The sequence below is a fragment of the Hakea prostrata genome, chromosome 2 (assembly GCF_041222555.1).
Source record: "Hakea prostrata isolate BN-2017 chromosome 2, UWA_Hpros_2, whole genome shotgun sequence".
Taxonomy (NCBI): domain Eukaryota; kingdom Viridiplantae; phylum Streptophyta; class Magnoliopsida; order Proteales; family Proteaceae; genus Hakea; species Hakea prostrata.
In genome coordinates this window covers 54,879,144-54,892,146 of record NC_142601.1, presented here as the reverse complement: position 1 = coordinate 54,892,146, position 13,003 = coordinate 54,879,144, and the positions used below count along the sequence as shown (strand labels likewise).

The window sequence follows — 13,003 nt, the reverse complement described above, 5'->3', positions numbered from 1 at the left end:
ATAATTTTTCCTAGCATTGAAGAGAGTCTTTATTTTGGACGAAAAAAGAGAGAGGGTCTTTACATTAAGAGGGAAGAAATTTTTTTTTTTTTTTTTTGGTAATAAGAGGGAAGAAATTGAAGAGGCTCTTCTTACCTAGTAACATTTAATGAAAAAATGAAGGCAAATTACTTGCCCTGCGATAAGAAAGTATGTGAAAAATTTTCAACGCCCCCCTTAATTTGAGTTATCCCCTACAATTAATGCTACACCTGAAGTTATTAAATTCATCAATCAGACTCCTATAGGGTAAAAATATATCAAATACACCTCTTTTAACTCTTAATGTCAGAAAATCACAGGTAAGTTAGCAAGTTAATATGATGATTGTCATAACGTACGAGGGTACAAGACAAAGCGTAGAGAAACTGCATTAGTCTTTATAATACTTATTCCTTTTTTCAGCAGTTCAATGAATCAATGATGAATAAAACAACTTTCTGTTAGTGTCTGTTGATTGTAACTTGTTCATTTCTTCGGCCATTAGAAAGCGATGGAGGTTTTTATTATTTTTTGCTTTTTCTATTTCTATTTGTGTTAGATATGGCGGTTTTTTCAATTGAGGAAGAGATGGAATAAGACATCTAACTGTGACGGATAGATTGGCTTCAAAAGAAGATTGATCCAGTACCAGAAGAAGATAAGAAAAGAGAAGAAATAAGAAAAATAACAACTGAGGTTTCTTACTCTTAGCATGCAGTACTGGCAGCACCATCTTAATTAGCACTAAAGGGTTCCATTCTCAATTTTTGACAAATTAATTAAGAACCGGTGGGTGTTGGTTGGGAATTGGGATAGGATAGCATTTCAGTTATTGTCAATCAGGCAAAAACAGAGTTAATTAATTCACAATAACACGATTCAGTTAATGTTGGAGGCAGAGACATCTTTTCTTAAAGCGGTGGAAATTGAGAAATGGACGGCAATTAAGTGAACAAGAAGAAAGTAGTCGCATTTATTATTATGTATGATAATTATTAGATGTGAGCATCTCCATGTAGCTATAAGCACATAAGTGATCAAACAAAACAACTAATAAATAAAAGAGCCTAAACGGGGTGAACTGTGAGGTACAGGTACACAAGAAAGAAAGAAGCAAGAGCCAATGTAGGAATACAGAATACTGGTACTGTTATGATGATCTGCTCGCTCTAATTCTGAACCCAAACAACATGATCCTCGGGAAGGAAGTGACAAACTGGAGTAGTCCCTGGCTTGATCTTGAGCACTTGGAAGGCCAAGTGCTTGGGGTTCCACCTTGAGGTATCAGTGTGGCAAATAGCAACAGCGTTGGCCTTTGTTCCGTCAGCACCAACTAATGGAACCTTGTATGCCTTTGTGCTCTTTGTTGCATGGCAATAGTACACGGCATAAGCATAAGGTTGGGCATGGCACACAACAGCCTTGTCACTTGCCAACATCTCTACACCATTAGTCATAGTGTACTGTTGCTTCTTGCTCTCCTCTTTTTCCACCTCTGTTGACAAGGCTTGAACATTACTTCCAAGCTTTGAAGTGGTAAACTCCACCATGGACTCCAATGAAGTAGCACAGTACTTGGCCTCCCCTTGGACTGCCGGTTCTTCACACTCTTGGATTGTGTTCTTCATCACCTGAGCTTCCTCTGATCCGGGTGCGATGGAGTATCGTTGTAAGACTTGGGAGAACTTGGTAGAGGAAAAGGGTATGGCCTGAGCTTCCTTTCTCGTCAAGAAGGTTGCCCCAGAGGTTGTCTTGGTGAAGCGCAAGTCCATGGTGGTTCCAGGGTGCAAGTCTTTCTCTTGGAAGAAGTAGGCAACATTTGGGTCATCTCGGAGCTGGGCCTCTGAGGCAGCATAATTGTAAGTAAATGGGCTTGGACCGGGCTTCACGTTGACGACCACTGGCTTCTTCTTTGGGCCTGTATTTACAGAAACTCCACCCTTTCCAACGCCCACGTTGGTTCCACTTCCACCATCAGGCTTACCGGTGCTCACACCTACACCCTTACCGCTGCTCACACCAACAGAAGTGCCGCCAGGCTTCCCTTTTCCGGTATCCACACTAACACCACCCTTTCCAACACCAACGGAAGTGCCACCAGGCTTCCCTTTTCCAGTGTCTACACTTACACCACCCTTTCCTACACCAACCGCAGTGCTCTTCTCTTCTGTAACATCTGATGATGACCGACAAACACACCAACAATACTATTAGCCAGGGATCCAGAATCTCACATATATATATATATATATCATGCATGGTAGATTAATAAGACAAACAAAAGGTTGGTAGAGTAGCGTTTAGAATCCAAACCAGAAGGTAAAATATCACGGATTGATTTTGGCATCTGGGTGTTTGGCAACATTGATTGCCAGTATTCTTCTGAAGTTAGGGTCGCACCGGTCACTACTAAAGCCAGCTGCAAAAGATTAGTTCCAACTCTTGATCAGCAAGTTATACAAATCAAATCACCTACGAATTAATTAACTGAAAAATAAAGGCACTGAATGGAGCGAGTAATCAAGGACTCTTTATATTACGGAAAGAAATCCAATGATTGACAGGAGACGGAGATCCATTGATGCTGCTGAGCTTGAAAGCAACGACACCAGAAAATCAAGCTTGAGTTTAGAGATCGAAGATTGCAGCACAGAAAGCTGAGAATAAGAAGGGTACAAGTGTTAGGGAATTTATAAGGTTGAAACAGTCAGGAGAGAGAAGTAAACATAACACGCAGCTAGCTTACCTACATGGGCGACTGGATTAATGCTTTCAACTACCATAGGCTTTCATCATTGAATGTGGCCGGGCCAATATAGAAATGAAGTGGAGAGATAGAATTTGAAGACTAGGAAGAAGAAACAGTAGTAGTAGAAGCATCAATGGCGATCAACGTGTCTGCACAGCATGAAGCAAAGATTGAGAATGTTAGATGAGTGTTAGTGTGAAAATTAAGATGCCAAGTCAATGGTGACAGAAAGATAAGTTTATTTACTAGTAAGTTGCTTAATTGCTTGTTGAAATTAAATTGGCAGAACGCGAAACAGATCAAAGTGATTGATATGGAATTAAATTTTGTGGACTTTTCATCAACCAAACAACTACCTATTTATGAGGGGTTTAGTAGGAAGTTGAGAGATCATGCTTTAGGATTCCAGATATATTATTTGTCCTTCAATTCATGCATACTAGATTTTAGGGAACTCTGCAGACTTAATTTACTCTCTTCTTCTTTACCCAAAAAAAATATAAAAAAATAATATTTACTCTCTTCTTCCAGGCCAACCACCCGCTTCCCTCGCTTTAAATTCTCTGGGCTTTCCTAGTAGAAGTGATATAAGTGAATAGGAGTGTGTTTCTAGAAAGCCTTGTATCAGTGTATGGGCACTTGCATTCAGTGACGACTGACACTGTCTGAGAACCCAACTCCCACCAGAACCAACCAACCATAGAGGGATTAGCTAGGGAAGAACAAAATCTCTGTGGGATTTAGATTTTCTCTACCCTGAGTGAACGGTGTACTTCTTAATTTTTCCTTTCACACAGGCACACAGCCCATCTAATGTCCCCCAAGATCTGGCTTGTAAGAAAGTTGGGTGCATCTTTGTGGTGCCTCTTTCTGTTCTTGTGATAAGATATTTTATTTTTTCTGCCAAGGTCGGCCCCTGAACGATGACCTGAGGGGATTGATTCAGCATGGAATTGTGCAGTCCATCTAAATTAGCAAAAACCCACTTCTAGAAACAACTGATTTGTTGAAAATTACCTTGCTTCACCAAAATCCAAGAAATTCCATACGAAAGAATGCATATAAATTCATGGTAAAACTCAGACTTGGAATTTTCTCTCTTTAAATTAAATTTTAAAAGTTCAAATTTAAGAAATATATTTTGCAATGACTAGCACAGTTGCATATGATGAAAATAATCTGATTTGAGTTGATAAGACAACGAATAAAATGATGACAAAGAGATTCAAACGTAGTTTTTTTTTGGTAAGGAGATTCAAATGTAATTGTTTGTATATAACAGCAACAATCGACAAAACATTACTTTTCAAGGAGGTGTCCAACAAGTTAAGCCTATGTTACTGAAATTATTTTAGAAAACTTATCACAAGCATCCAAGGTTCTAGTTGTGGAAACATAAATGCACACAATCTATGTTTTTAAATCTTGTTTTACATTTTAAAATGTTAATGATTCTGAAGTTTTCATATTATATATAAACCCTCTATAGAAAAAGCGTAAATGATTTATATAGAGTATTCTTACTATAGACATAAATATATTTTTGGTAGAAGAGTATCTAATTAATACATTTGCCATCACATATATGATTTGTAATAAGCTGCCTTTCTAGGTCAACAGTCACATCCAAAATTCTTAGGTGAATTTCTACTAAGGGCAGACCCATAGAATAGGAGGGCACATTTAATGTGTTGGACATGTTTAATAATAGTTAGGATTATGCTGCATCAAATAGGGTATTGTGAACATATTGAGTAAGAAGAATAGATTTCTCAAAATTAAACAATATTATTGGCTTTTTCACACCCTCTAATGCACCAACCATGAGCCATAATCCTAACTAATCGATCCCCACCCTCCAACACATGTTTTGCTTTTGTTTTTAACCATGCGATTGGTAAGTCGTCTTCTTCTTAATTCTTAATTCTTAATTCATTAAAAAGAATTAAGGCCTATCAATTTGTTGGAGGAACTAATTATTTGCATTCGTATTGGTCCAATTAAATTGCAGAAACCCGGCCGGTAATAGATTTTGAAGTAAGAATTGGAAGGAAGTATGCTAGAGGGTGAAGCGGCCAAGTAAGGACATTACAAGTAATTAAATAGGGGGATATGACAGAACTAAATGCAGCATTTTCATAACCCAAAAGCCCAGCCCAGTGTAAGAGCTGGGCTGGGCTGGGTTTGAGATGTATCCAGCTAGCAATGCAATTTCTAATCTAACCCAACCCAAATCCTTTTAAAAGAGATCACAAGTAACTAACTAACTAACACAAGGTTTTTTTATTTTTAAAAATTCTTTGTAATTTATGTATATTTTGAGTAAGAAGAGATTATAAAAGGACTGAATAAGTGAAGAGGTGTATGTGTCTCTATTTGGGCATAGGGCTTGGGCAGGGATATATATTGGAGACAAATTAAGGTTGGGTTTGTGTTAATTAGTGTGAGTGATGAGATTGATCATTTATTTATTTATGAGCAAGAGAGAAGGATGAGAGATGCTGGAGGGCTCACAATTAAGTGGAAATTAACTACTGTAGCAGCAGCTAGCTAGCTAGCTAGCTTACTTAGAGAGACGTTGATCAACCTTAGGTGGGCATGGTGTAAGGCTTCTCCTCCCCTCCCCCACCAGGTCACAAAGACTCACAACCGCCATACCTGACCGCTTTGACTTGGTCATCATCATCATCCATCTCTCACTATTCTATAGAAATTAAATCTTAAAATCTTAGACAAAAAAGAGAATGATGGTGAGGACATGAATGAATGGAGGATTGGATGGGATATTCTTAAGTAGTCCAATTCCATGCGTTCTGGGGTTCTGAAGAACATCTGAGAAGCGAGAACATTAATTGGTACCTGGTAGAGGTTGATTAATTGCATGCATTTTCCTTAATTTCCACGGGTTGGACGTTGGAGATTGGAGATTGGAGATTGGAGGTTGGAGTTTGTAAACGGAACGAATCAAAGTAGTCCCTGAATATTTTAGGATTTCACTGGGGTGGTGGTGGTGGGGATTTGTCAAACTCCAACTAGCTACCCAAAACAAAGGAGCTGGACAAAAACGCTAGCTCGTCTCGTCTCGTCGTCCATTACCATTTTACCATTACCAACCACTACTAGTTTATATTATATTATATTATATTATATTATATTATTTGATATTAATGATTGGCCAATAGAACCAAAAAGCGTTTCAGCGTAGACTGCAACTGCTAGCTCTAGTTGCATTATTATATTAATATAACTAGAGAGAGAGATATAGATATCATATCTGATGTCACCACCCCTCTTTCTCTCTCATAGAACCGTAAGGTTATATCATATATCTGTGTACGACGGTTTGGACTATTTCTATTTCTTGGCTTCAGGATTTATGCTCTCTAGTTATCTAGGCTGTTTCACGGGTTGTTTTTTTAATTTCTCTTCTTTTTTTCCGTTAATGAAAATTTCTTAAAAAAAAAAATAATAATAATAAAATTAAGGTCGGCAAAATATTGGATATGACATCAGTAGTGATTGGCTAGTTACATTAATATTCTTCGCCCTTTCGTCACTGGAATCTGGATGGTTCAGCGGATGAGTGAGTGATGACTGACTGATCAACCTTTAACCCAGAACCGCCTCTCGATCTGCCTGCCCTTTAAACCATTTTTCAACACACGAATGAATCTTTGAGAAGCCATCATTGGGTCATCGAGATCATTTATATGTCTACTCCAACTACTACTCTCACTTTCTCCTTTTCCTCCTGACCCAATGTACTACGCCCAAAACAAAAATTAAAAAAAAATATCAGTATCACTCACTCACTGTATGAGACAAATTGTTGGTTCCTTTTCCAGGTTTTTTCCGATCTTTAATTTCTTCTACAGGAAAAAAGGTTTCCAACTTTAATTTCCTCATCGGAGTTTGTTTCTCGTCCTGCAGCAGCAGCTGCTGTGATTTTAATTTACACAGTTACTATCGAAACAATTAATGCATATAGCAACAACAGGAGGAGGAGGCCTGGAATGCAGGGTCGACTATTCCTCATCAGTTTCTTTTCTTTCTGTCTAGCTACTAGCTACTAGCAAGCTTTTCGATGGTTTGTCTCTGTTTTGGTAAGATTTCTTACCAGTGTTAGCTAGCATAGCATCAGCAACTACTTGTTCTACATAATTAATTCTTCCAACTATATATTGAAATAACTGAACCCCGGCCAGACCAGAAAACCGCCATTTTATTTTCTTTTCTTTGCTTTTCTTTTACCCGATCGAAGCCCGAAACAAAAACCGCCATTCGTGTGAAAAGGAAAGGAAAGGAAAGGAAAGGAAAGGAAATATTTGGTGGCGTCAGTGCAGTCTCACCCAACCCATGATAATGTTCACACAATATTCTGAGGGACGGACGTTACCAACATATTAACATTAACATATATCATATATATATCATATATATACTATCAATTCAAAATCAAATCAAATCATCATAGCTAGACGCCAACTAATCAGAAACAGAATCACCAAAGATTTAGGTACAAGTCTATGGCTCTAAGATTTCCTTTCTCCATTCTTGTAATTAAGACCGACTCACTCACTCACTCATAAGCTTTTTATCTTCCTTGTCGCTTTATTATTTTGGTCGTATACATTCCAGATCAAACCTGCTGCGCTTTCTTGAGTGTTCCTGCAGGAACTGTCGACGTTGAGACTTTATGAAAATATATCTATCCTCTTCAAATTTCAAATGTATTTCACAAATATAGTAAATTTATCAAACCTTTTCTTTTCTTTGGGACTCCTCACTCAATCAAATTCTTTCTCCATGCGTGATTCTTGCTGATTAAATGGATAATGAAATCACTATAGCTACTACGTACTTCGATCATTTTCCCTGATTTGCTGACCAAAGAAATACGAACAATATTCAAGTTGGATGAAACGGATAGGTCAGAATGTTGGGAAATGCGCGCAGGGAAACCAAACCATTTGTTCATCTCTAACTTTCTTCCTTCGTCTTCTTTTCCTAGCTAGCAGTGGTGGAGATGGAGGAATAGCTAGCTTAATTAAAAGTGTTTAAAATCCAACAACCAATGTGGAAATAAGCAAGACACGACAGAACCTGTCACTTGAACGCTTCTTACGTATTTGATTAATTTATTTCCATTGGTTAATTAGTAGCAGCAAAACCTATCATGCTCAACAAATCAACGACGACTTTTCTTCCCTAAAATTCTTTCTTTATTTCTTTTAATTTGTTAGATTTGACTTGTTTTCATCTTTACCAGTTGGAGTATTCACCAATCATGCACTGACTTGCCCTATACATTCGTTATTTATTTAATTTGATTTCTTTGTCAATTTCACACAACCCTACCACCAATCAACAAATCCAAAGCCAATACACTCAACAAACTCTTTCTCTTTCTCTCTCTCTCTCTCTCTCTCTCTCTCTCTTCATCTATCCCTTTTAGTTTTAGTTTCCTTCTGATTGTGTTGTCAATGATGACATCAGTCATAGACAATGAATTTAAATTTTAAAAAAAAAAAAAATACTAATTTTGTTGAAGTTTCGAATTTGAATATATGGTTGCTTCAAGTATATATGTATGACACCTTAAGCTCCAAGCTTGTAATACAGTATCAATGTCCATGATGATCGATCAAATTTTCGATCTGATACTGATTCTAGGAGAGTTGATCTTTTATATAAATTATAAATAAACGATATTGGTAGTGGTGTTATTCATCACATATATCCATAAGAAGAGAAAAAGAAATAAATTCGTATGATCTTGCGGTCTTACACAGGAAAACACAGTGATGTCAATGTCATCTCATGGAAGAAGAAAAGAAAAGAGATAAACAGAAAAGCTAGTATATGTTATTTCGAGGGCAGACAAAGTGCTCTTTTTCAAAATTGATTGGCTAGCGAGAGATTATGTTTGCTTTTCTCCTTATTCTGGAAGTAAATAATATGTGGTTACGCTTTCTTGCTTATGTTATTTGTTTCGATCATTTTGTTTGATGATTTGATTTGAGATATTATTAAATTATAAGATGATGTATTGACCGTGGTGTTGGATGCATTGACTAAGACAAAGGAGGAAAGAGATTAGGCTTTGAAAAAACAAATCAGCCAAAACAACACCAATCATACTAATTAAGACGTTCAGGAGAGTTAATGGCTTAATGAGCGGCAAAATAACGAGGAATTGCAAAAGAAGCTAAAGAAGAAAAAAAGAAAAAATGCTTGTTTGATTACATGAATTCAGAAATTTCAAATTTATGTGAATACATAATTTATATCCATTTGGTTGTAAAATATTCTTGAATTCATGAAATCTAGAGATTCATCTTTTTACACTAAAAATGTGAATCTATAGACTTATGGGTATACGGTGAATTTCAGAGATTTACCCCGACTACAAAAGCGCTAAACATTTGTGCATTCAAAAAAATTACGTGGATCAAATAATTTTTTCAGAATGAATCCATATATTTACCGAACAGTTAAATTTATGAATTATGACTCCCTAGAATTGAAATCTATAAATTTAAAATCTCCAGAATCATATAACCAAACATAATCATCTCACAAGAATGTATCATGTGGATATTTTTTGGGTCCAATGGTAGTCAAGAATGTTTTTCAATTGATAGTTTTAAAAGATTATAGATGGCCAATGATTTTAATCTTGTTAACTAGCAACTATAAAGCCTTTTAGCGCACAATCCTGAAACTTCATCTAGACCTATATATTCACTTGGAAAAAAGACTATATCTTGATTTATATTTCAATTTTATGGGTTTGTTTTAATTGATAAAATTATTTGGTTGGATTTATTTATTCGTATATAAATCAAAAGAAAGAAGAACTCTGAAGTAAGTTAAAAGTTTCTCTCAATTTCCTACTTGAAATAAATAGCTTTATGCAACACCTCAATGACCACACATGTTGTAATCTCCTTATTCTAAAGTCACAAGTGTAAAAAAATACATCATGATGTAACAAATATTTAGAAAGAAAAAGGATAAAAATTATGGACTTCATTTTGGATTACAAAGGCGTGTGGCTTCTACTTTCTTGATGTTTTCTATTCTCGAACTCTAATGTTTTGTTATATTTATTTATTTATGATTGATTTATTTATGTTGGGTTGTACTTCTAAATTCCATTCTCCCCTTTATTTTTTCTTGTTTTCTTTCTCTTTATAATTTGATCACGCCTCTAGAGAAATAAACCTAATATTGAATTCACATACCTACTATCTCTCAGCTATTAATATCAGGGACCCAAAGAGTATCAAGAAATCTTTGGATAATATCACAATACGTCCCACTAATATTTTATTTAGGGCCTCGATCTTTTCAATAATTTCTTAGATTAAAAACTATAATAAAAAAATATATATATATATATATATATATATATATATATATATATATATATATATATATATATATATATATATATATATATATATATATATTATATATTATTCTCATGAAATTCAAATTTCACATTTCTGTTCAGTGTGTAATTTCTCGTAAGATGTTGACAACGATTGACTTCCTCTTCCTTTCTTGCTATTCAACCGTACAATCAATCAAACATTGTATTTTAATACAAAATTGTGGAAAATATATAAAGAGACAATAATCACAAGACACTTAGTGATGGTTATGGTGGTTAATCAAACTTTAATTAATGCTATCAACCTATCATCTAGGTCATGTTGGAAATTTTTCTTCATTCTAAAATATCTGCTTTAAAATATTTTAGAAAAGATTTATCAAAAAGGGTTTTGGCATTTCGTAAAGGACATATGAATGATTTAAAGAAATATATATTCTTTGGTTTATCATGTTGGTTTTCTTTATTTACTATTATTTACATCCAATGAATGGCAACTCTTCATGCCCTATGTAACCTAGAATTAAAGCATTGTTTTATTTTAGAATTTGATTGAGAAATCACAATGACCCAATTAAGCTATTCGGAGAACATTTTCATTCTACGGGGAGTGATTTTGTCATATGAGCAGACGTAGCCATTTGTTCACGATTTTATAGGCTTGTAATCACCAACATGTTTGAAAGAACTACTTCTTCAAATTAAATATGTAATTTAACTCCAGGTTAGATGTATATTTTATGCATATTTGGATTATATTTTTTTTTTGTGAGAAAGGTAACTTCATTGATTTAAAAGAAAGCCATGAGGCAGTTTACACACAAGGGAATCAAAAAGCAGCATCCAGGATAAGAAGGGGTTGGGGGGGGGGGGGGTGTGTGTGTGTGTGTGTGTGTGTGTGTGTATGGGGAGTGATGATACACAAACCAATCTTGAGATAATGCTTGCTGATTTGGTGAATTCATCTGCTGAGAAGTTCGCTTCTTTAAGCATATGAGTAAATGAGAATTCAGAGAAATATGTAGCTAATTTGAGGATATCATTGAATAAGTGAGAGATTTTCCAACTGTACCAAAATGATGAATTGGTGATAGAAAGCACGAGCGCTTAGTTGTCACTCTCAACTTGGACTTGGGAAATCTAAAAGTCAAGGGCTAGAGAGAGTCCATGCCATATGGCTTAAGCTTCGGTGATAAGAGAATCTTGCATCTCGTTCCTTGCCCAAAAGCAAAAACTACCTGATGATTATCTCTTGCTAAACCACCAATACCTAAGCAGTTTGGAGCTTAGTAAGAGGATCCATCCACATTGAGTTTAATCTTGCCGTTCAAAGGGGGTTCCCACCGCGTAAGAGTTGGTGTCTTATGTGGGGGTTTATGTTGGATGGGAGGTGTGAATTAGAGAATAGCTTTTTGTAAGCTATGCTAGGCTTCTTGATGCATAGGTTGTTAGGGGGAGTGAGTGACAAGATTATAGTAACCCCATAAAGTCCAGAAAGCAATGAGGGTTTGGAAGATTTGAAGTCGATTAGAGGATGATGAGGTAGGCTGGGATACAAAAAGTTGAAGTTGAGAGAAAAATGGTTGTGAGGGGTCCCATGGATGAAGGTGGAGGCCTGGTGTGCCATAAGTGGAGCATGAAAGGGCAAGTCGTAAAAAGGTGGTGTGATGATGAGTTTGGGTGGTCAAAAGTTAGACGATGAGAGACTACATTACAATCTCGCGTTAGCAAGGCATCCGTTGTATGTAGTTTGCCATGAATAACTTTCCATAAGAAAAAAAGAATTCTTGGTGGGAGGGGGAGATGCCAAAGTTGAAGCTAGTTGAATGTGTACAAGATATTAGGATTGTTGGGAAGGAGAGATGCCAACCGGTATGCCTAGCTTATAGTGAACATACCTGTTGAAGTATGTTTCCAAATGAGACGATCCTTTGTTGGGCATAGAGGGAGAGGTAAGGGTTGGTTGGGAACCCAATTGAGATTCCAAGGGCGAGATCGTTGTCCATTCCCTATATGAAGGAAAAGGCCTTAATAGTTTCCTTGCTTTAATCAGTGATTTCCATCCCACGAGTCCATCTTAGCAACAACAGTTTCTTAGGAGGAACAATGTTTGAAGTACTTATGTTGCATCAATCTTCTCCATAAGTAGTCAATTGGGTTGAGAAGTTCCCATGCCTTTCGAGCAAAAAAAACGAGGTTGAAAGTTGCTATTTGTTTGAGATTGAGACTTTCATCTTTTGTGGAACAACAAATTAAGTCCCAAGAGATAGTGTGAAAATGTTGTTGATTGTCATTAGACTAGAAGAAGTTTCATGTAAGCTTGTCAAGTGTGTTTGTGACCGAGACCAGTAGTTGAAAACGGAACATGAAATGAGATGGCATAGTTGTAAGAGTAGATTGAATGAGTAGCTTTTTCCTCGCATGAGAGAATATGCAGTTTTTGCTGCCAGTGCTGTAAACTGTTGTTGACTCTGATGAGAAGGGTGTCGCAATGCTTTCTTTTGAGTTTGCCGAAAAAGGGAGGAATCCTGAGATAGATATCAAGCTCAGTGGTGGGTGTAATGTGAAAATGAGTTGAAAGCTGCTATTTCCAACAGCTTTGCAAGCCGACATCCAACAATTGATGGAATAAATTAAGCAACCTTATGCGATGGGGTTTATGGCAAATTCAATTCTCAACAGAAGGCTGTTTGACATTCTCCACATCCAGAGAACCAAACCGATCCTTTAGGTCTCATCAGAACCTGCCAAATAACTTGAGGCTGATAAAAGGGTATCATCAGCTGCTGCTACTGTAACTAATATTCTCCTCTCCCACACATCAATTAAGATTC

The 13,003-nt window shown here is 36.4% G+C and overlaps 1 protein-coding gene across 1 annotated transcript; it reads right to left on the bottom strand.

The window, feature by feature from the left end:
* Positions 1 to 970: 970 nt before the first annotated feature.
* Positions 971 to 2,699, bottom strand: LOC149024953 (BURP domain protein RD22-like). The gene is made up of 3 exons (XM_089145144.1): positions 2,562 to 2,699; positions 2,335 to 2,440; positions 971 to 2,197 (listed from the first exon to the last, which is right to left on the bottom strand). Exons 1-3 carry the CDS (start codon positions 2,598 to 2,600, stop codon positions 1,191 to 1,193), a joined length of 1,152 nt encoding a protein of 383 aa, XP_089001270.1. The 5' UTR covers positions 2,601 to 2,699; the 3' UTR covers positions 971 to 1,190.
* Positions 2,700 to 13,003: the final 10,304 nt, after the last annotated feature.

Coding starts and splice junctions, on each gene's coding strand:
- LOC149024953 (XM_089145144.1), bottom strand. CDS start 2,600: ATGGATCTCCGTCTCCTGTCAATCATTGGATTTCTTTCC. Junction 2,441..2,561: donor CAATCATTGGATTTCTTTCC/GTAATATAAAGA, acceptor AATCTTTTGCAG/CTGGCTTTAGTAGTGACCGG. Junction 2,198..2,334: donor CCGTGATATTTTACCTTCTG/GTTTGGATTCTA, acceptor GGTCATCATCAG/ATGTTACAGAAGAGAAGAGC.